General features: G+C 35.2%; 1 protein-coding gene across 3 annotated transcripts in view; it reads left to right on the top strand.

The window, feature by feature from the left end:
- The window catches only part of LOC109109514 (genetic suppressor element 1-like), a 285,518-nt gene extending 266,120 nt beyond the window's left edge, over window positions 1-19,398 (top strand). For all 3 annotated transcript variants that reach the window (XM_042743753.1, XM_042743755.1, XM_042743754.1), the window contains 3 exons: window positions 165-455; window positions 641-744; window positions 17,306-19,398. In XM_042743753.1, coding sequence (XP_042599687.1) covers window positions 165-455; window positions 641-744; window positions 17,306-17,443 — 533 coding nt within the window. In that variant the 3' untranslated portion in view covers window positions 17,444-19,398. The remainder of the gene's footprint in view (window positions 1-164; window positions 456-640; window positions 745-17,305) is intronic.
- The last annotated feature ends 1,877 nt before the right edge of the window (window positions 19,399-21,275 follow it).

Below are 21,275 nucleotides of genomic sequence, written 5' to 3'. Positions count from 1 at the left end.
AGAATGGTATTAGCAACGCAAAACCCATGGTTTGGTTCCCAGAGAATATTTTGCACAAATTTAAATACTGTAGATTGGGAACAGAACGTTAGGTTTCATTTTAATCTTGTCAGGCATAGTGTAAGGAGCAGCTAATAGAATCAACACGTCTTTTCCTCTATCAGGTGGTGCCTTGGTCATGTCAGAACAGAACAACGCAGCAGATTCATCTGTGCATTATAACATTCCTGAGCTCCAGAGCACACCGAGCCGGTCCAAACCCCACCCACACGCTCCTTCATTGCAGCCCAATGGACAGCACTGCCCCCCACAGCCTTCCCACCAGGAACTCTCCACAGAGGAGTCTGAGGAAGAGGTTGAGGATGAGGAAGATGACACAGAGGAGGACGAGCCCACTACATCTAGGTGGCAGGGCATTGAAGCCATCTTTGAAGCCTATCAAGAGTATGCAGAAGGTAAGATGTGTGTTCAGCAGATTGGGTCCCTATCAGTAATGTTGCATGATGGATATCATATTTCCTGTCAACAGTAGAGTAGCAGTTTGCTCTGCAAATCCTTAAGTTGTGGTGTGTTGGTGTATGTAATGCCAGGGGTTTCTTGTCTTACCGCTCCCTCTCTCTTTCTCTCTGTTTGACTCTAGAGCAGAGCACTGAGCGACAAGTTCTCCACAGTCAGTGCAGACGGCTGGAAGTGAATCACTATAATCTCAGTCTAACTGCTGAACAGCTCTCACACTCAATGGGGGTAAGAAACATACAAATGCTAAACTCTTTTAGACTCCATTTCTACCTGATATTAAGATGCATTTTCAGTGGTCAGGCAAGACACATCACTGCTTCCATTTTAACGTGCGTTTCAGATGTGTCTTCTACAGTCAAACCAAATTTTATTCAGACACCTTCAACATTTCTCACATTATTACAGTTTATTCACTATATTTTAGAAAATTGTACTAAATTATGACAAGAACTCAGAGTTAAACCGTGTCAGAACAAAATCATCTTGATAATGTCAGATAACTTTGATAGAAAGGTATGTAATGAATATTTGTCAGCAGTTAAATTTAAGTACACAATTAGATTGTATCAATTTAGGTCAACCTATTACCAAGCAATCCTTAATTTTGTTCAGTCTGTGGTGTAGAAAGGTTGCAGTAGCAATTAAACAAAAAACAATTAAGCAAAATTTGGTCAGGTCAAAGTGTCTGAATAATTTTTGATCTAAAATTTCTTATCAATTTTACTGGTAGTCCATTGTATGAAGAATTTTTGAGTATAATATGTCAGTTTCTTTATTTTGCAGTCCTCACATAAATAAAGGAACTAGTTTCCTGCACCCACTAGTAAAAAATATCAAAAATGATATCTGGTGTCTGAATAATTTTTGGTTTGACTGTATAACCACTTGTGTTTACATTTTGTTGAGTTACTGTCCTCTTATTTCATATCACTCTACATCATTTTCATGGGAATAGCAAGTGCGGTGCACAAATACTGTTGAGTGAACATACCTATATAACGCAGTGTCAGGTCATGCCTCCATGCCATACATTAGGTGGCCAACCAGAGTGTGCTTTCTACCGCAGCGAGTGCCGCCGCTGCATCTGCAAAGTGCATTTGCAACCTTTGACCGCTGAGTGGCACTTTAACAACAAGTTATCAAACAAATGCATCAAAGCAAATTTTCGCAAATAGCTGTCAGCTTTGCCTTGCTGGTGTGTTACATTTGATGGCTGCAGTCAGAGGAAAATGAAAGAAAACACTGTAGTTAAAATATTTAATATTCACAGATGAAACTTTAGGAGCCTACTTAATAAGTTATGTTCGTTTCTTAGAAAGAATAAAACAGGCACATACTTTGTTATTCGTTACCTGTCATTTATTTTGACAGATAACTACTTGGGGAAAAGATATCTGTCTGTAAACTGATTAAAAAATTGTTGTCTGTTTTATAAATTATTTACATTATCTTAGTAAAACGTGAGGCACTGAATAATTTCACTCCCATTATTTAGGCCAAACTAAAACAAGAAACGAATAAATTAAACCTGGCCACGATTTAACTAAATCATTGAAACTGAAAAGAATAGACGGATTAATAAAATGTCCTCACGTTTAAACACAAGTTCTCTCATTATAATCAACAAAGTGCACACGATGTAAAAAAAAGAGCTTCATTAATTGACAACTTCAGTGAAAATAAAACCATCCTTTACTTCATTCAATACAATAAAAACTCAAAAAAAAAAAAAAAAAATTGCAACCGCATTTAAATGCAGTAGTGTATTCTATTCCTTTAAAATATCAGAGTGCAAGATTTGCGCAACGCGCATGAAGCTGAGTGCAATGCACAACATTTATTCTTATTTGTCTACATATTTTTTCTTCATTACAAATTTGGTTTTATTTTGTATCATTGCTTGTAAAAAATAATTAGGGCTCAAGCCCAAAGGGAAGATTGTTTTCCTTAGGATTATTGGGGCGAAGAGCCCTATTGATTTCCTTAGGATTATTCTTATTATTATCATTATTAGGGCCCGAGCCAATGGGCGCTGGGCCCTCTTGTTCCCCTAAGGATTATTCTTATTATTATTAGGGCCCTATTGTTTTCCTTAGGATTATTTATTATTATTATTATTATTATTATTATTATTATTATTTTTTTTTTTTTCCAACGTCTCTGGGGCTTTTGGGGCCCTTAACGTGCTCAAAAACTCTTGAAAATTGGCACACACCTTGGAATCTGTGGCCATTAGGGCCGGGCAGAGACTGATACACGGGCGTGGCACAGGGGCTCTACAGCGCCCCCTGGAATATGGAGGGCCATATATCATACATACTTGCACGTAGACATATGAAACTCGGTACACATATAGATCTCATCAAACCAAACAACTTTCGCACTGCATTTCATAGGCTCTACCCAACAGGAAGTTTGCTATTTAGGGTTTAGTATTCTTATTTTTAGTCAAAATGTAGTGGCTTTTGGGGAACTTAACATGCTCAAAAACTCTTGAAAATTTGCTCACACATTGGAATCTGTGGCCATTAGGAGGCTGCAGAGGCTGGGACCCGGGCATGGCACAGGGGCTCTACGGCGCCCCCTGGAACACAGTCAGAAATGTTGATGTATAGCTCACACATACTTGCACGTATTCATATGAAACTCAGTACACATATAGATCTCATTGTGCCGAACAACTTTCGTATTGCATGTCATATACTCCGCCTAACAGGAAGTCAGCTATTTAGAGCTGTGTAAAAAGCGCATGCTCTGGAATTTGATATACTTGTCATAGGTTTTTTACCCAATTGCCACCAAACTCGGTCAACATGATCTCAAGACATTGGGGATGAAAACTTGGCAGGGGATTTTTAATATCTCGAACGGTTTGCTCGTGGCGAGGTGTTGAAATTATGACAAGAAATGAGAAACAGGAAGTGTCTAATAACATCCACATACATTTCCTGATTTTAATTAAACTTCATCAGTTTGTTCGTTGTATGATGTCAATCACATAGATGTCACTGATAGGAGTCAAAGTTATAGCGCCACCAACTGGCAGCAGGATGTGTGTCATTTTCAAAATGCTTTGAATTCAGAATCTTATTTTTACTCAATTTCCTTCAAACGTCTTTAGAATAATGACAAAACACGGCCGATGTCAATCTGTTGTGGGGATATTGATATCTAATATAGTGTTGCCATGGCAACATGTCAAACTGGAATATTTTTCCGGTGATTTTGAGGCAGATAACATGCTTAGAATTTCATGAAACTCAAAACACATATCAGTATTAATGATAGATAGACACTGGCAAAAGCTCATAAAAAGGCGTGGAGGACGCACTCTATAGCACCACCTTTTCTCAAAAGTGGGGGGCTTAGTTTTAGCTACAGACCCCAAACTCTGTACATATGTTGTTCTTATTAAGACTGACAACTTTCTAATTTACAGTCATTAGCTATGACCAACAGGAAGTCGGCTATTTTGATTTGAATATGGATTTTTGGAAAAATATAGCTGTGAATTAATGCATACTCCTCAAAGGAGAAGTACACTGTACACACCAAACTTTGTCTACATGATGCCAAAACATTGAGGAACTTGAATTGCGAATGGATTTTGGATAGCTTGAACGGTTTTGCCGTGGTGATTTTTTGAAATAACAGTAAAAAGGGAATTATTAATTGTCTTGTATTTTTAAATTGCAGCTTTCAAACACTTCAAAACGTTTTTTCATACAGAGGACAAGTCATTCTGAGGAAATATGCATAGTTTCACAAAACAACAACGAAACAATAAAAAAAAAAAAAAAAGAAAAAAAAACTGCCAGACATCTGATCTCACTCTGTCACTGCCCTCTGTGTGAGGAGTGTATGTGTGCTGAGACTTCCATTGTCTGAGAAAAATTGCGCCTCTACAGGAGCAATTCCCGGGACTGAGAGGGAGGAGTCTTGCTTAGTTTCACTTTTAAATCAGTTAAAAATACAAATATATACATAAATTTAATTCACACTGACAAGCTAAACCAACATATCTTATTATTACCGGGTCAGGGCTCATTAATAATTGATGTCTGGCCAGAGAACAGTGAGATAGACGAAGGATAAATCACAGCTCCGATCAGCACGTGCAGTCTCACAACAAGCTCACAACAAACAAATTTATTGTTGTTTAAGACCTTTTAAAAATAAAATATTACAGCGAATGCACACAATCAACCCATTAGAAAACACCAAGAGCTAAATTCAGAAGTTTGTGAGCTGTTAAAGTGTGAAAATGAAAGATTTGCAGCAGTCTATCTGACAGCGCGAGACTTCTGAACACTTGAAGGGAAAAAAAGTCTACATACAGAAACTACAGCCTTTTATATTAAAACACTGCGGCGAATCAACACAAAATAATTAGAAGGACATATTATAGAGATGAAAATGAGTGTTTATGAGTGCTTGTGAGATTTTCTTTGTCTAAGGGCTGAACATCACATTGATTGCTCTGCGCTCCAGAACACGGTGATGCCTGGCTTTTCGGTGTGAGAACGGACAAATAAATACATATTTCATTCACACTGACAAGCTAGACCAACATATGTTATTATTACCGGATCAGCTCTCATTAATAATTGATGTCTGGCCAGAGAACAATGAGAAAGGCCAGAGAGAAATCACCGCTGCATCAGCAAGTGCAGTCTCAAAATGAGCTCACAATTAAAGCATTTTTATAGTTTTAAGAGCTTTTTAAAATAAAATGTTACCGCGAATGCACACAATCCACCCATTAGAACACAACAAGGGCCAAATTCAGGTGTTTGTGAGCTGTTTAAGTGTGAAAATGAAAGACTATTTGACAGCGCAAGACCGTCTAAGGGCAGAATAACATCGATCTCTCGAGATCCAGAGGACGCTGATTCTGGCTTTTCGTCGCAAGAATGAACAAATCAAGTACAAGATTATTTCAAAATACAAAATAGCTTGGCGAATATAAACAAAAACAGCCACGTGAACATAAACTGTTGAGAAATAAATCGAAAGTGGATCCTGGTACTGGATTTGAATATTAAAGTGACTGCATTTACCAGCTGCTTTCTGTCTTCAATTTTAATCTATAAAAAACAGAAAATCATTCATCTTGGCTGCTTTTTTTGTATGTGTGTATGTATTCATGTATTTATTATTATTATTATTATTTGCTCGAACAAGAATTAATCTATATTTAATTAAATCGATGACGTTATTTTACATTTGATTTGTCCATTTCTGCATCTAAACACCTAAATACCTAAAACATGCTCTATTATAGCTGTTAGCAATTTCTTTATCGTCCAATTTAACTGGTGTACACAATATAAATTTAATAATAAAAAAAATATCAACATTATACACACAAACAATGGTCTATAATAAATATTAACAGGTTTTGTTCAAGCTGCTTAAAATGTTTGAAGTAGGCTAATTTTTTTAAATGTAAATAAAAAAAAAAACATTGGGAACCATATTTACGAAAAGGTGCTTAACCTATAGAAAAAAAACTATGAATTAAATGAGTGTTTCATTTTTAGTAATGACCATTTTTGTTGTCATAAAAACCTTCATTACAATACAAAATAACAACTGTCAATAGTAAATATTATGAAAACAATAACTGTTGTACTTTTTTCATCATTATAAAGTTTATGTATTATAATTGTAAAAACAAAAACAAATTTAGCAACTCACATAGTAATCATTCAATACTGCTTAAAAATGTAAGTTGAAAATAAACTCATGATTAAGCATGAAATAAGAGACAGAATCAGTAAATTAGATTTTAATGTGAGTATATTATCAGTAAACTAATCATTAAATATTTGTAATCATTCAAAAAATATTGGCCCCTTTCATAATGTTGTTCAAAATTGAAGGCCATAATGCTAATGTTGTCCACACGATGGCGCCACAGGATAGCAAATACTTCAAGATCTGTTCAAAGACTTGAAAATGTTTCATTTATGTGCATAAATAAAAAATGCATATACATTCAATCTTTTTTCAGAAACTTTAATAAAGCCCAATATAGTAATTATGCAAAAGCTATCATCTCCTAAATACCATTACTTTTTTTTATTTTAATAGTATTGACAACATATTTCTCAAGTTATCAAAAAGTGAAGAAGGGACACTATATTAGTTATCTATTGTCATGTTGTGCATATAATAGTACTCACGTAAGGACTCATAATTTACTTGAAAAGAGACATGTTCATTGTGTAACTGCATCATCTACACAAACCATTGTGTTTGGACCCCTAATGATCACCTTGACTTAAACCACATTGTTTCAGTTACCTTCTGTGTCTTTGCCTACAATGCTTCAGTGACTGAAATGTGAAATAGCAAATGGGAAAAAATAAAAGGCATGACTTTATTTGCATCCAGCTAGCCCAACTCTATTACAGATGTTCCATAGCCAAGACTTTTATTAGAATAGAAAATAGCAAGGGTTCATGGAAAAATACTGTTGTACATTTTTTTGCAGTGGGGCAGCTCAAGAACGCTGGCCACACAAGAACTCTGTCTCTTTTGCCCCAAGGCCAGCGAAGCCAACATCAAAGTTGGAAGCTCGAACTTTAGCTTCTAGTTGTATTTGTTGTTGCTAATTGTGCTGGCTTTTTTTTTTTTTTTACTTTCATTACAGCTTAAGGAATCTCTTAGGTCTTACCCTTTTCTGACAGTTTTAGGGATTTAAAAAAATCCTAAAAATACTTATTTGTGCTGCAAATAATAATGATAATGTTTTATAAAAACCTGACTTTATCTTGCAGCTATATTTAGGGCCCGAGCCAATGGGCGCAGGGCCCTCTTGTTCCCCTAAGGATTATTCTTATTATTATTAGGGCCCGAGCACCGATGGTGTGAGGACCCTATTGTATCTGCTCTGTTTATTCTTCTTGAATAAATGAAACTTTGCACACGCGTCAGACCTGGTAAAAATTTACGCCACTATTCTAACAAAATCAGCAGCCCTCGAGCTGTGTTTCACATTCATGCACGAAAATTGGCACACATACATAAAGCATCAGTACCTACAAAAAAGACTCTTGGAGCAATATCCGAAACCCAACAGGAAGTCAGTTATTTTTAATTTTTTGAGCAAATTTTGCATAATTTTTGTCATTTGCATGCATTGTATTTTAACTCCTCCTCCTAGAGATTTATTCAGATCAACACCAAATTTGGTATGCCTAATCTAAAGGCCTTTGCAATGTTAAATTGCGAAGATCTTGAGTTTTCGTTGAAGGGCGTGTCCATGGCGTCCTGACGAATTTCGATGTCTCGCCATGGAAATAAAAGTTATTGTAACTCAGGCATAAAATGTCCGATCTTGCCCAAACTTCACATGTTTGATAAGAGTCCTGGCCTGAACACATCTTAAGGCCAATATTCCATCAGGTGTGGCAAAATACCTCGATAGCGCCACCTGTACACTTTCAATGGAGTGCGCCTCGAGCTACGTTTCACGTACATGTACAAAAAAACACGTACACGGTACACACATGTAACACACCAATACCTACAAAAAAGTCTCTTGGTACGAAATTCAAATCCCAACAGGAAGTCGGTTATTTTGAATTTTCTCTGCAAAATCGATGTTGTTTTTGCCATTTTCAGGGGTTGTACTTTAACGAACTCCTCCAAGAGATTTATTCAGATCAACACCAAACTTTGTCAGTGTAATCTAAAGGCCTTTGCGATGTTAAATTGCGAAGATAAACATAAACATGCAATGTCCAATCTGCACCAAACTTCAAATGTTTGGAAAGAGTCATGGCCTGAAGACATCTAAAGGCCAGTATTCAGTTATAATCATTGCACCACCTGTTGGCAATAGGACACCTCATGCTTTATACTAACTCCAAAATTCCATGTTCAATCTGCACTAAATTTCATATGTTTGATAAAAGTGCTGGAATGAAGAACTTTACATGCCAAAATCCAGTTATACTCATAGCTCCACCAGCTGGCAGCAGGAAGATTGGCACATATCAATGACTTTGACATATTTGTCTTATATTTACCACATTAAATGCATATATCTTGCTGTTCGCTGTTTTACAAAAGCCACCCACTGGTGGTGAGCCCAGTTGCGAGGGCCTGTTCATCGCTGCTAGCAGCTTTAATTCTTCTTATTATTATTATTATTTATTTATTTATTTTACTTTCCGGGGGGTTTTGGGGGCCTTAACATACTCAAAAACTCTTGAAAATTGGCACACACGTTGGAATCTGCGGCCATCAGGATTAATATAATTAATCTTAATAACTGAAACCTTAATGGAAGTGTTACTCAAGTTTTATATATTGTGTTGTGTGTGTGTCTCTTGATGGTTCGGATTAACCCTTTCATTGCTGTATCCCTTAATTCCAAACTGCTAAAACAGGTATGCCAAATCCTGTTCCTGGTGATCGGCTGTCCTGCAAAGTTCAGCTCCAAATCTAATCAGTCACACCTACCTTTAATTTTCAAGCAATCCTGAAGACATTAATTAGTTGCTTCAGGTGTGTTTGATTAGGGTTGGAGCAAAACTTTACAGGACAGTCGATCGCAATTAACAGGGTTGGACACCCCTGTGCTAGAGGGTTACTGTGTATGTGTCCGCTGGGCACAGTTTTCCTGATGCCACCGGGGTGGCGTTTGCGCTGACGGCTCGGGCCCACCATCGCTGCTTGCAGCTATATTATTTTTAATTTTTCCTTAAACCTTCCGGGGGGTTTTGGGTGCCTTAACATACTCAAAAACTCGTGAAAATTGGCACACACATTGGAACCTGCGGCCATAAGGACGCCACAGAGACTGGGACCCGGGTGTGGCACAGGGGCTCTATGGCACCCCCTGGAACACTGTCAGAAATCTTGAACCATAGCTCACACATTCTTGCATGTATTTATATGAAACTCTGTACACTTATAGATCTCATTGAGCCGAACAACTTTCGCCCTCTATGTCATAGGCTCCCCCCAACAGGAAGTCGGCTATTCAGGGCTGTTTAAAAAAAGCATGCTCTGGAATTTGATATACTCCTCTGAGGTTTTCCACCCACTCGCCACGAAACTCAGTGAACATGATCTCAAGACATTGGGGATGAAAAATTGCCAGGGGATTTTTGATATCTCGAACGGTTTGCCTGTGGTGAGGCGTTGAAATTAGGGCGAGAAATGTGAAACAGGAAGTGCCTAATAACATCCATATATTTTGATCAAACTTCAGGGGTTTGTTTGTTGTATGATGCCGATCGCATATATGTGACTATTAGGAGCCAAAGTTATAGCGCTACCAACTGGCAGCAGGAAGTGGGTCATTTTCAAAATGCTTTGAATTCAGCATCTTATTTTTACTCGATTTGCTTCAAACTTCATCAAAGTAATGACAAAACACGGCCGATGTAAATCTGTTGTGGGGATATTGATATCTAATATAGTGCTGCCATGGCAACGTGTCAAACTTGAATATTCTGTTCTGGTGCAGTACATAAATTGTTCTTATCAAGACAGACAACTTTCTATTTTACAGTCATCAGCTACGACCAACAGGAAGTCGGCTATTTTGGTTTAAATGTGGATTTTTGAAACATCAGCCTGTAAATTAATTCATACTCCTCCAAGAAAAAACAAGTAGTTCACACCAAACTTTGTCAACATAATGCCAATATACTGAAGATGTTAAATTGCGAACGGGTTTAGGATACCTTGAACTGTGTGGCCATAGCGATTTATTAAACTAACATTAAAAATAAAACAATTAAAAAATTAACAGTTATTTTCCTATATCTTAACAATTCTTTATTCTAACTCTTAAAATTTTTTTATATATGTAGAAAAAGTCATTCTTATGAAACACAGTAAGTTTCATAACTTTATTATGCTCGGGGACCACCAGAAAATTAAAACTATCACAAACTTAACTAAAAGGCGTAGACTGTAATACCAAGAATGACCACCCGATGGAGACATGAGATTACTAATTCTCTGTGTAAGAAACAATGAAAAACAATTCATAGAAATCCCCTTACACCCAGTATTCTTTTAAATAATTATTGTAGAAATGTGTATAGAGCATTTAAATTATTTATAAAACTCTTTAAAATAAAAAAATATATATATTTTTAAAAAGTTAATATGAATTTTACTGGTAATATAATTTTATACATGTATAATACAATTTTATAAATGTATAACTACTATACATTTGGTATTTAATCATTTATGAGTGATATATAATTGTCTTGAAGGCTGGAAGTGAAAAACTCCTTATATTCAGGAGTGCTGAATTATTAGGCATGTTTTCTTTTACTGATAAAATGACCCTCACTTAATTAGAATAACATGCTGAAGTATTGTGAAATACTGTATATTAAGACTAATTCTTTATAAACTTTATTGACAGATAAGTTGTGAGTGACTCTTGAAGGACCAGCACCACATCTTCTTGTACCACTTTTTGGAGAATTTATCTTCCAGAATAGGGGTCGGGAACCTATGGCTCACGAGCCGCACATGGCACTTTGACAGAAATCATGTAGCTCGCCAGATCTCTCACCCTTTACCAACAAATGATCCATTACAAAAAATAATACATCACTAGAGATCAGCTATTAATTTGTTGCAGAGTCTACATAAGCTGATAAAAGGTTTTGAATAATATTATTTATATATATATATATTTTTTTTTTTGTGCATTTTCAGTGCGCATTCAGTGCTGTTCGCGAGTCAACACAAAAAAACACACACTTCTACACTAAAACATAGATCATAAAAAAGTCCATTTCTTTTGGTAATAGCGAAAAAAAAAAATTATTTTTTTGAACAGCAGAAAAAAAGTGTAAAAGTATGTAAAAAAGTGACAGGACTGAAAACATATACTTCGTGCCAAGAGCCAGTATGAAAGATTTCGCTGGTTACTTTCGCTTTTTCCACGCAGCTTTCAGCGGGGGGGACTGTTAGCATTAATAAAGGAATGTGAATGAATGAGACAGTAAAGACCAGGACATGCTTGATATCAAAAAGACAGACAGAATTAATTAAACTCAAAGCCGTGAAACAGAACTCAATCCGCTTCTGACTGGATGTTTTCTGCACGTGAGGTCCAAGTGGAACACTTCTTGTCTTCGGTGGCGCACCTAAAACTGCCAAAACACTGTCAAAATGCCTGCACTGGTGTGTATTCACATAAATATAGTCCACATGCACAGTGCATTACTCTGCACTCACTCAGTCTCTCTCACTCTCTTCTCTTCAGAGTTCTCTCTCTCTCTCTCTCTCTCTCTCTCTCTGTGTGTGTGTGTGTGTGTGTGTGTGTGTGTGTGTGTGTGTGTGTGTGTGTGTGTGTGTGTGTGTGTGTGAAAGAGAGGGAGAGAAATCTGAAAAGAATTCATCCCCTTGTAAATCAACCTTAAAGTAAAAGCCCTGCACAATATATGATGGTTAGTTGCATATTTGTGTATTTTATTTTCCATAAAGTTACTATTAAAACGTTATTGGGGAAAAAAAGCATTTTATATGCTTTTTTGGAAAAATGCATTAACCAAAAATAAAAATTTTGCTCTTTGGTCAAAAAAGGTTCCCGACCCCGTTCCAGAATCCAGCAGTAAGTTTGGGGAGCTCATTTTTATTCCATCTTCTATGCTAAAAAGTCTTGCAGAATTGACTAAAAAATAATCTTCACATTAATTCTTAATTCGTTTGCAGTTAATTTGTGTCTTTTCTTCTCCACCTGTTTTTTCTAACCCCGCTGTCCCAGTCAGCATTTTTTGTCCAATGGTCATGTCTTAATTTTGCAATTTCTGTATTGCAGTAGTTTTGAATATTTCTCATGGGGATTTAATAATTTTTTACTTTTCAGTCTGAGTTAAAACTTTTTTTTTTATCTCATTTCATCTGTAAAAGAAAATTGCCTAATAATTCTGCACACCTAAATATAAGGAGTTTTTCTCTTCCAGCCTTCATGGACAATTACATATCACTCATAAATTCTTAAATACAAAATTAATGGTAGTTATTAAGATTGATGTCGAATTGGTAAAATATGCTAGGAAAAAAATCTGAATATCAACATGCCTAGTAATTATGCATGCAGTGTAAATCAATAAAGATTTTAGTAACACTTTATAATAAGGTCTAATTTGTTAACATTAGTAAATGCATTAACTAACATGAACAGTATATTTTCTGATAATGTATTAATATTTGTTGATTTTAGTTCACAGTACATTAACTAATGTTAAAATATGAAACTTTTTTTTTTAAGTTTTGAATATTAACTCACATTGATATGCAATATAATTACTGTTGATGTTAATTCATATAGTTAATGCTAATAACTGAAACCTTTTTAAAAAATGTTACTAAAGTTTTATATATTATTCTTTGTGTGTGTCTTTCACAGTCTTGGTGGTTCATCTTGATTACTCACTCACAGAAAACAATATGTTGATTTACATTTTTTAAGACACTTTTTGTGTAGGAAAGGTATATGCGAGAAGGCGTCAACTATAATGCATAATGCTGTGATTCACACCTGAGAAGACAAAGGCCGCATAATGAGCTGCATAATGAGCCTTTCAAACAGGTGTGTGACTGAGAGAGAAGAGTTACAAAAAAGACTTTAACTACATTATTAACATTATTATGATGGTCACTGATACTACTACTAATTTATAGAAATAAGAACACAATAACCACATAGCACACATATTATCAGTATATAACACATTCAAAGTACTTACACCAGATTAGATATTTATGAACAGAAGCTTAGTTACATTTATAAACACAAGCATGCCTTGTATGTAGGCTTATAACTAATTATATAGTTATAAACATATTTGGCTATATTCATGAACAGAGAATAGCCTATCTCAGTAAAGTTTTGTCTAACCATCCTTACTGACATTAGGCTAGCAACAATATATATATATTTTATATCGTATTGCTGTTTATGTTATATAACATTAAAAAATAAATAAATAAACATCCTGGCATGGTGAGACATTTAGATGCTGTGAATGAAACTTTATAATGTTTCACTTGATTATACATTTAGTCAGGAATTATAGTACTAGTCTAACTAGTAAAATGTGTACAGCTTACGTGAAAACTAATACAAGTAGGATAATAAAAAAAAAGACTTATGTTTAGGATCTCTGCTTGATCAAGCTGCTGCATCAATAATCCAAAGCTTCTTGAGGTGAATTCTTTCTTATTTGTCACAGCAAGTCTTTTCTGCTGTGAATTCAGTCTCATTCCTCTCAGTGCAAAGTGGAAAGTAAAATGTAAAAAAATCGCTGCTTTATTTGTTGTTATGGGGCGTTTATCCACCGTGACCATTATAATGCCAATAGCACGCTCTGTGCGTGGGCACATTAGATATAATTAAGGGAGACGTGAAAGACTGGACATCGCGTTGGTTTCATATGGATTACTTTATTACAGAATATTTGTTTTTGGTAGCACTTGCTCAGTTTAAAAGTAGACATGTGAAGCTTTCTGTAGATCTGTCTCTCATGTCTCTTCGTTGAGTATTCACTGAGCTACAGTTCATTTTAATGACGTGTTTCTAAATGAAGATCACCGCAGACCAAGGCTGCAGACAGCGCACCCTGGTTTTTTTTCTTAATTTCATAAATGCACAAAGTTTTGTTGTTATTATGTGTGTATACAAACAAAAGTAGACCCTTTACAGATTCTATTGATGTATTGCTCTTATCTATACAATCAAAACTGAAAGTGTAATTTAAGATTTTTTTTTGGTGTTATCAGGAGAAGATGCCTCAAAACGCATATTTGCGTTATTTGGCCCCAGAGGGTTAACATTGATTTTTCTTCTGAAACACAAAAACAAAAATTGAAATAAAATTGATATTTTATGTTTTGAGAATGGTCAACCCTTCTCCATTCTGCAAATATTGTTGCTTCTGGTTTGTGCATTGTAAATCACAGAAAGTCTACAAAATGTTGTCTCAGTATATTTTAAATGTCGGAATATATTTTTACGTTTGTATTGGCAAAATGACTGCAGCATTGCTGCGTACAATTAAAACTGGAAATAGTACAAAGCAGCATAGGCTATACATTAAGAACAAAAGTTTTTGTCTCTTTGGCAGATGCACGTCTCTTTCGCCAGTTTCTTTATATCTCTCTCAGAAGCGCCTCGTCTCTCCTGAGATAAAACAAAAACATATTATATTGTATGTAATACTGTTTAGGCCTATGCAGTTGCAAAAATTGCAAAAGCCAAACCCAACGAGGCATGAAAACACTTTATCTAAACCTGCTCTGCAAGTTTGAAACCCACATCAGACACTTTCCATATGAAAGAGCAAGAGATTCACACCTTTATTTTTCAACCCCCCGAAGCTATACAGAACTACCCCAAACCCCAACCCCCTCCAGCTGGACTGAATTCAGTTGCTACTGATGCTTAGTGTAAAATGGACACTAAAATAAATAAAAAAATGGTGTAACATAAACCACCGAACTGCAGAACACATTTGTATTAATCATTTTATATATTATTTTATTATATATAAATAATAAAAAAAAAAACACCACAACCCGGGATTTGAACCTGTGTTGCTAAAATAATGTTTTAGTTCGAAACTTAAAGTGCCATTGTTTAAAAAAAAAATGCTTTATTGACTGACGTTTCATAAACCTTCAGGTTTATATATATATATATATATATATATATATATATATATATATATATATATATATATATATATATATATATATATATATACTAGATTTAACTTGAATCTCAATACTATTAAACTGACTTTAAAATCTCAAGGAGTTTATAAGTTGAAACGGGTGAAAATGTCACAGTGCATGTTAAATAGCCTAAATGAACTTGTATCTTGTATAGTAACTGAAGACCTTGATTGCATGTAACCATGAAACTAACAATATAATTTGATTGTTTTTAAAATGAACAATTCCTGTATAAAATGGGACAGCAACCTTTATATCAAACATATAAACAAAAATAAATTGTCCACAGCTGAGCAACGTGGGGGCAGGTTCTGTGCCAGAGCGCACAAAATGAATGTGATTGTTTTTAAAATGAACAATTCCTGTATAAAATGGGACAGCAACCTTTATATCAAACATATAAACAAAAATAAGTTGTCCACAGCTGAGCAACGTGGGGCAGGTTCTGCACCAGAGCGCACAAAGTGAATGTGTATGCACAATTTTTTGGAGGGAGGAGGCTTTTTTGTTTCTTAAAGTAATTTTCAGATGCAATGGAAAAAAAAAAAACGGGATAAACACAAAATTTGTAAATAGTTAACAACATAGTCTAGATTAACCCACAGTGACAAAATTGAACCGATGAATTTGTTAACCCACAGAAACAAATTTTAACCGATTAATCACGTACTTTCATTTGCTGCATGTTTTTTAAAAACACTAAAAAAAACACACACAAAAAAAAATAATAATAATAATCTTTGAGAGGAAAAAAACATGTCATGTATAAGTTGCATTTTATTACATTCAGAAATAATAATGGCAGGCCTAATACTGTTATAATGTACCAACAGGATATTTTTTAGTTCCCCTCACTTTAAAACAAATCCTTTAAATTTAACAGAACAAGAATTAGAATTAAAAACATATAATTCTAATGGATAAATATAATTGCAGTATATAATAAACAAACAAATATAGCTTAGCTATAAACAAACAAAAAAAGACAAATAATAATAATTTAAAAAGAAACATAAGGTAAGGTTGGGCTCACCTTTTTCATTCGGGGCAAATCCAAACGTTTCCATATTCGTGATGTGGGCCATTTTGAAGCTAAACTATTATTCATTAGGTAAAATAGGCTTTGTAGTTCACGGGTGTTTCAGTATCGACGGAAAAAAATCATAATGAGCAAAAAATATGTCAAAGTGGACCGCTACTTACGCTGAATGGCATGGTGAATGGCTGTGCTGTTTCCAAGAATATGTGCACGTGAGGCACCAGCGTAATCAAACAGCTGAAACAGATAATACTCCATTTTTGGTCACACAGTAAAAGGCATAATGCGAAACTGCAAATTGTTATCAGTTTGAAAAATCGAGAATAATAGCAGAGTTAACAATAATTATTTCTAAATGCTGGACCGTTCTCATTTCGCTCTGCATATGGAACCTGAAGGATTTTGTTTGTTTGTTTTTGCCAAGAACGAACTGAAAGGAAGACATTTACCTTTTAATCTGTGTGTGTGTGTGTGTGTGTGTGTGTGTGTATATATATATATATATATATATACATATATATATATATATATATATATAATGACTGTTTAATAACAATAGCATGCAGAAAGAGCCTTTGTGTAAAGGTCTTTCTTTTAATTTTTCATGCTTAGACTGTAGCCTAAGACTGTCCCACATTTTGAAATTAACTCACTGAAAATTTTCTAATGGTTTTTAAGTATGTTACAATGTTATATTATAATGTTATTGTTGTTTTACTTTGTTGTTTCATCTCCGTTTACAAACCAAAATTTTACAATTACAGTCAGTTTGCAACCCGTGCCTTTGCGTCACCTGGCGGTAGTTTCACGAATAACTTTAACACACGACTGGCTTGCAGTTAATGCCGCGGCCCTGCGGCGGTGGTACATGCGGCAGTATTACAATTTTTGGTTTTCCACCTACTGTAAGTATTAGATCCAGCCTGGACGCCTGATCCTGTCAGACATCCTATCCGAACAGGTATCTGGTCCTCCTCAGATGATGTTTCATAGGTAACGTGTGCATTTTTTCTGTAGGAGCTGATGGCTCAGAAGCAGAAGCTTACGGCCGAGAGGGAGAACCTACAGGCAGAGCTAGAGCACTTGAAGAAGTGCCTGATGCTGCCAAAGAGCCCCTGGTCTAGGAGTCTCTTCAAGGGCTATCCACCCAGGTGACACTCTACGGCACCACCGACCACCCACTCAGACAACCTCCCACATCCCTTACTAACCCCCAAACCCAGACCCATGTTCAGGCCACTCCGAGACCCTGGATAGTGATGGTGAGGAACAGAAGATCTGGCCCCAGAATTCCACATCCTGTGGGCAAAATCAAGCATGAATACACTTCAAAGCCTCTGAATGCCTCCAACTCGCAGGGACAGCCATACTGCATCGTAGAGATAGACAAATTCCAGTCAAAATGCAGCTCAGCCCATCTGTTATCAATTTACCATGGAGGTCATGCCTAGACATGCACTTTCCTGAAGAACTATCTGGAGGTACTTTGTTGTGACCGACTACTCTTGATGATCGAGGGAAGGGAAAAAAAAACATCAACTAAATAAAGGAAAATGTTTTATTTCAAGATTTAGAATAAAGTTTTTTTTTTAAAGAGGTGCTTCAGCATTGTATTGTAAATAATTTCAAAATACAACGGAAAAATTATTTTGTATGTTTTTAATTATTTAGGGGGAAAAAAAGCCTGCCATTTTTTTCTAATATATTAATGCTTTTGGGTGTTAAAAGGTTTACTATTAGTGTTTGCTATGCTGCTGGTCAGAATAACCCTTTCAGGACTTGTGGAGTGATAATATCACTTCCTTTTTGCCTGAACTACAGTAGCAACGGCCCCAGGACATACCGCCAACGTTTTTCCCTCAAGGCCATGCTTTACAGGATAGCTTGAGCCCTGCATTCTGATGACATACCCACTGATATTGTAGGACCCAGGACGTCTGCTGTCTTTTATTATTAGCTAGTGGTCACTCGTCTCTCAAAGTTCCAGACTGCTAAACTGAGTTGTCTTTTTTAATCATGAAGGCAGCATGCAGCCTCTTTTTGGTTTTCTGTTTCATTTAATTAAAGGGCGTTTTTTTACTAGAATGTGATATTCTGAAATCTATATCTCACCTATGTACACAGAGGGCTCAAGTGATGACAGAGTGCCAGGAACTGACATGCACAAAAATGTAATCCATAAATGTTGTTGTACAATAAGAATTATAATTTGTTTGATATACAATTTTTTTTTGCCATTGACAATTACTGTGCCAAATTTTCAGAGGTGGCATGCCAAAATGTTAAAAGCAAAGCTTGATCAAGTTGAAGAATTAAGTCAGTCCTGCTGAGAGTTAATTGGAAAATTGACATTAAGTCGCCCCCCACCCCGCTTTGCCCGAAGACGTTCTTGTTTGCCAAGATTTTATTTTTTTATATATATCCATTGGTTATGAAAGATGCATTTTAACATGACCATGAGTCATTGACAAAAACATTAATATGGGCCTTAAAAGAACTCTGACTGCCTGTAATATGTTTAATTTTATACCTTTTTATATTATTCTCTTAAATGATGTAGAATCTGGGAATGACGCGCCTGTTTGTTTTCCTGCCACTTAACCCAAACTCCATGACATGTGCCGCACATCACATTTATCTCATGTACGCAATACCACATACAGCATGCAGTTATAGACAGACCGCACACTATTTTTTGATCAGAATGTAGTGCAAGGGGGTATCTCAAATGCATCTTTGAAGCACAGGTGAGGAGTTTGCTTGCCATTTATTTAGACTATGCTTAACCCGAGCAGGCGTGCCATTAGTGTGATCACTTTGTGTGTGTGTGTGTGTGTGTGTTTCACATGAAGCACTACCACTGCCTGATGAGAGCATATACAAACCTGCCCAATGTACACACACACAGTCACGCCCAAACTTAATGGAGGATATTAGATGCTGTGAAACCATGGGGTTTTTTGTTTGTTTTTCTTTTGTTATTTTATTTTCTATGTACTTGTTTGAATTCATTGTAATGTAATATATTCTTTGATGAGTGTAGTAGTTAGGTATTTATGGATATATTGCTGTAATTTCAGACAAGAAAAATTAAATATTGCAAAAATGTGTTTGCTGCGTTTTATTTTTATCCAAAAAAAAAAAAACCTCTTCCTACAACATTCTTTTCCAAAACAGTAATTCTGATGAACACTTCATACATAAAAACACATTTTGACTCATTATTCTGACTTTAAACATTAAATGGCCAACCATTATTTGTTGTTGTTTTCTGAAGAATCTTAGATTTTTTTTTTCACAACATAAATAGAACAGTAATATATGCCTGAATGAATGGTATGAAAAAAAATGAAGCTGATGTATGTACTGAAATAATTCTAATTCAAAATACTGTTACAAAAAAACCCTTATGGGAGGCAGAAATCATTTTGCAAGTCAATGTCTATTATAGTCTATAACATAAATAAAGGGGTGCAAATACAGCAAAAGTTTTCTTTAATTACACTACTGTAAAGAGATTGTGCAGTAGATTAAAAGCACTGGAAAAGTTCAAATGCCAAAGAATTGGATATGAATACACAATGCAGTATACTGTACAGTTAAAATAAATAAAGCATCCTCTGCCAAAGTGCATTGTAGTGTTGGTAATGCCCTTTTTTATTTTATTTTGCAATACTATAGTAGTTTCTTTGTCTTCTGACAAGAGACTTTCTTTAGACAGTTGTCTCTCTGTTCTGTTAAAAAAAAATGTTCTTAACAAATCTACAAATCTAAAGTTTCTTCTCTAAAGTACTGCTACTGTGTACTGTAATTATAGCATATGTGGTAACACTTTATAATAACGTTCAGTTATAAGTCATTTATAAATTATTAGTTAATGATGAACTAATCATTTACAAAACATGACTATACATTCATAAATGATTAATAAGTAATAAGATAACATTTTAGTAATGTTTTATTAATTCAATTATAAGTCACTTATAAGTTATTAGTTAATGATGAACGAATCATTTACAAAACATTACTATATGTTTATAAATGATTAATGAGTGGTATGCTAAGGGTTTACAAATGTGTTGTAAGTTATCTTAAAAACAGTTCAAATCATGAACTAAATCAAACTGATCAATAGTAGACGGTTTATAAGTTATTAGTTGATACATTACTTATCACTGCTAAATCATTGAAGTATTTCTGTCAAAATTGTTTTGTATAATTATCTCAATAAACAATTGTTAATCAGGAACGAATGATGAATAAACCATTAGTAAATGATCAGTATATGATTTTTATTGATGAAGTTGTAAGCTGGTCTGTGTTCAAAAGCACAAACATGCAGGTATGCTAAAGCACTATTTTTAAGAAGAGTAATTCATTTGTTTTAAATTCCACAAACATTTATAAATGCCTTAGTCAGGTGATTCCAGTGGGTTGTATTAAATCCTTTCACTCATCAGCAAAGACTTGTGTTCTGTGTGGAGTGTGTGGATCTAGTGATGAAGTGAACCTCTCAACCGCTTTTACCTTCCACTGAAGCTCACATCAGGTGCACAGAGTTAAAGACTCCATGTGTGTCAGAGAAGACAGCTGTCTATACCCTCACCAGTCAGTACTTCGTACACACTACAAAGTGTTCAACACCTGTTATAGATGATGTGTAAACGCATGAATAAATCATTTACAAAGCTTTCTGCATCCCCTAATCTAAAGTGTAAACTATTCATCACTTGTAAATGTGTAACATATCATTTGTAGACCTTTCTTACCTGTTACAAATTATTTGTATATGTACACAAGTCATTTATAACACTTTCTGCACCCCCTAATCTAAAGTGTAAACTATTCATCACTTGTAAATGTGTAACATATCATTTGTAGACCTTTCTTACCTGTTACAAATTATTTGTATATGTACACAAGTCATTTATAACACTTTCGGCATCCCCTAATCTAAAGTGTAAACTATTCATCACTTGTAAATGTG

This window comes from Cyprinus carpio, chromosome B18 (genome assembly GCF_018340385.1).
Source record: "Cyprinus carpio isolate SPL01 chromosome B18, ASM1834038v1, whole genome shotgun sequence".
Taxonomy (NCBI): domain Eukaryota; kingdom Metazoa; phylum Chordata; class Actinopteri; order Cypriniformes; family Cyprinidae; genus Cyprinus; species Cyprinus carpio.
This window is presented reverse-complemented; position numbering and strand designations above follow the sequence as displayed.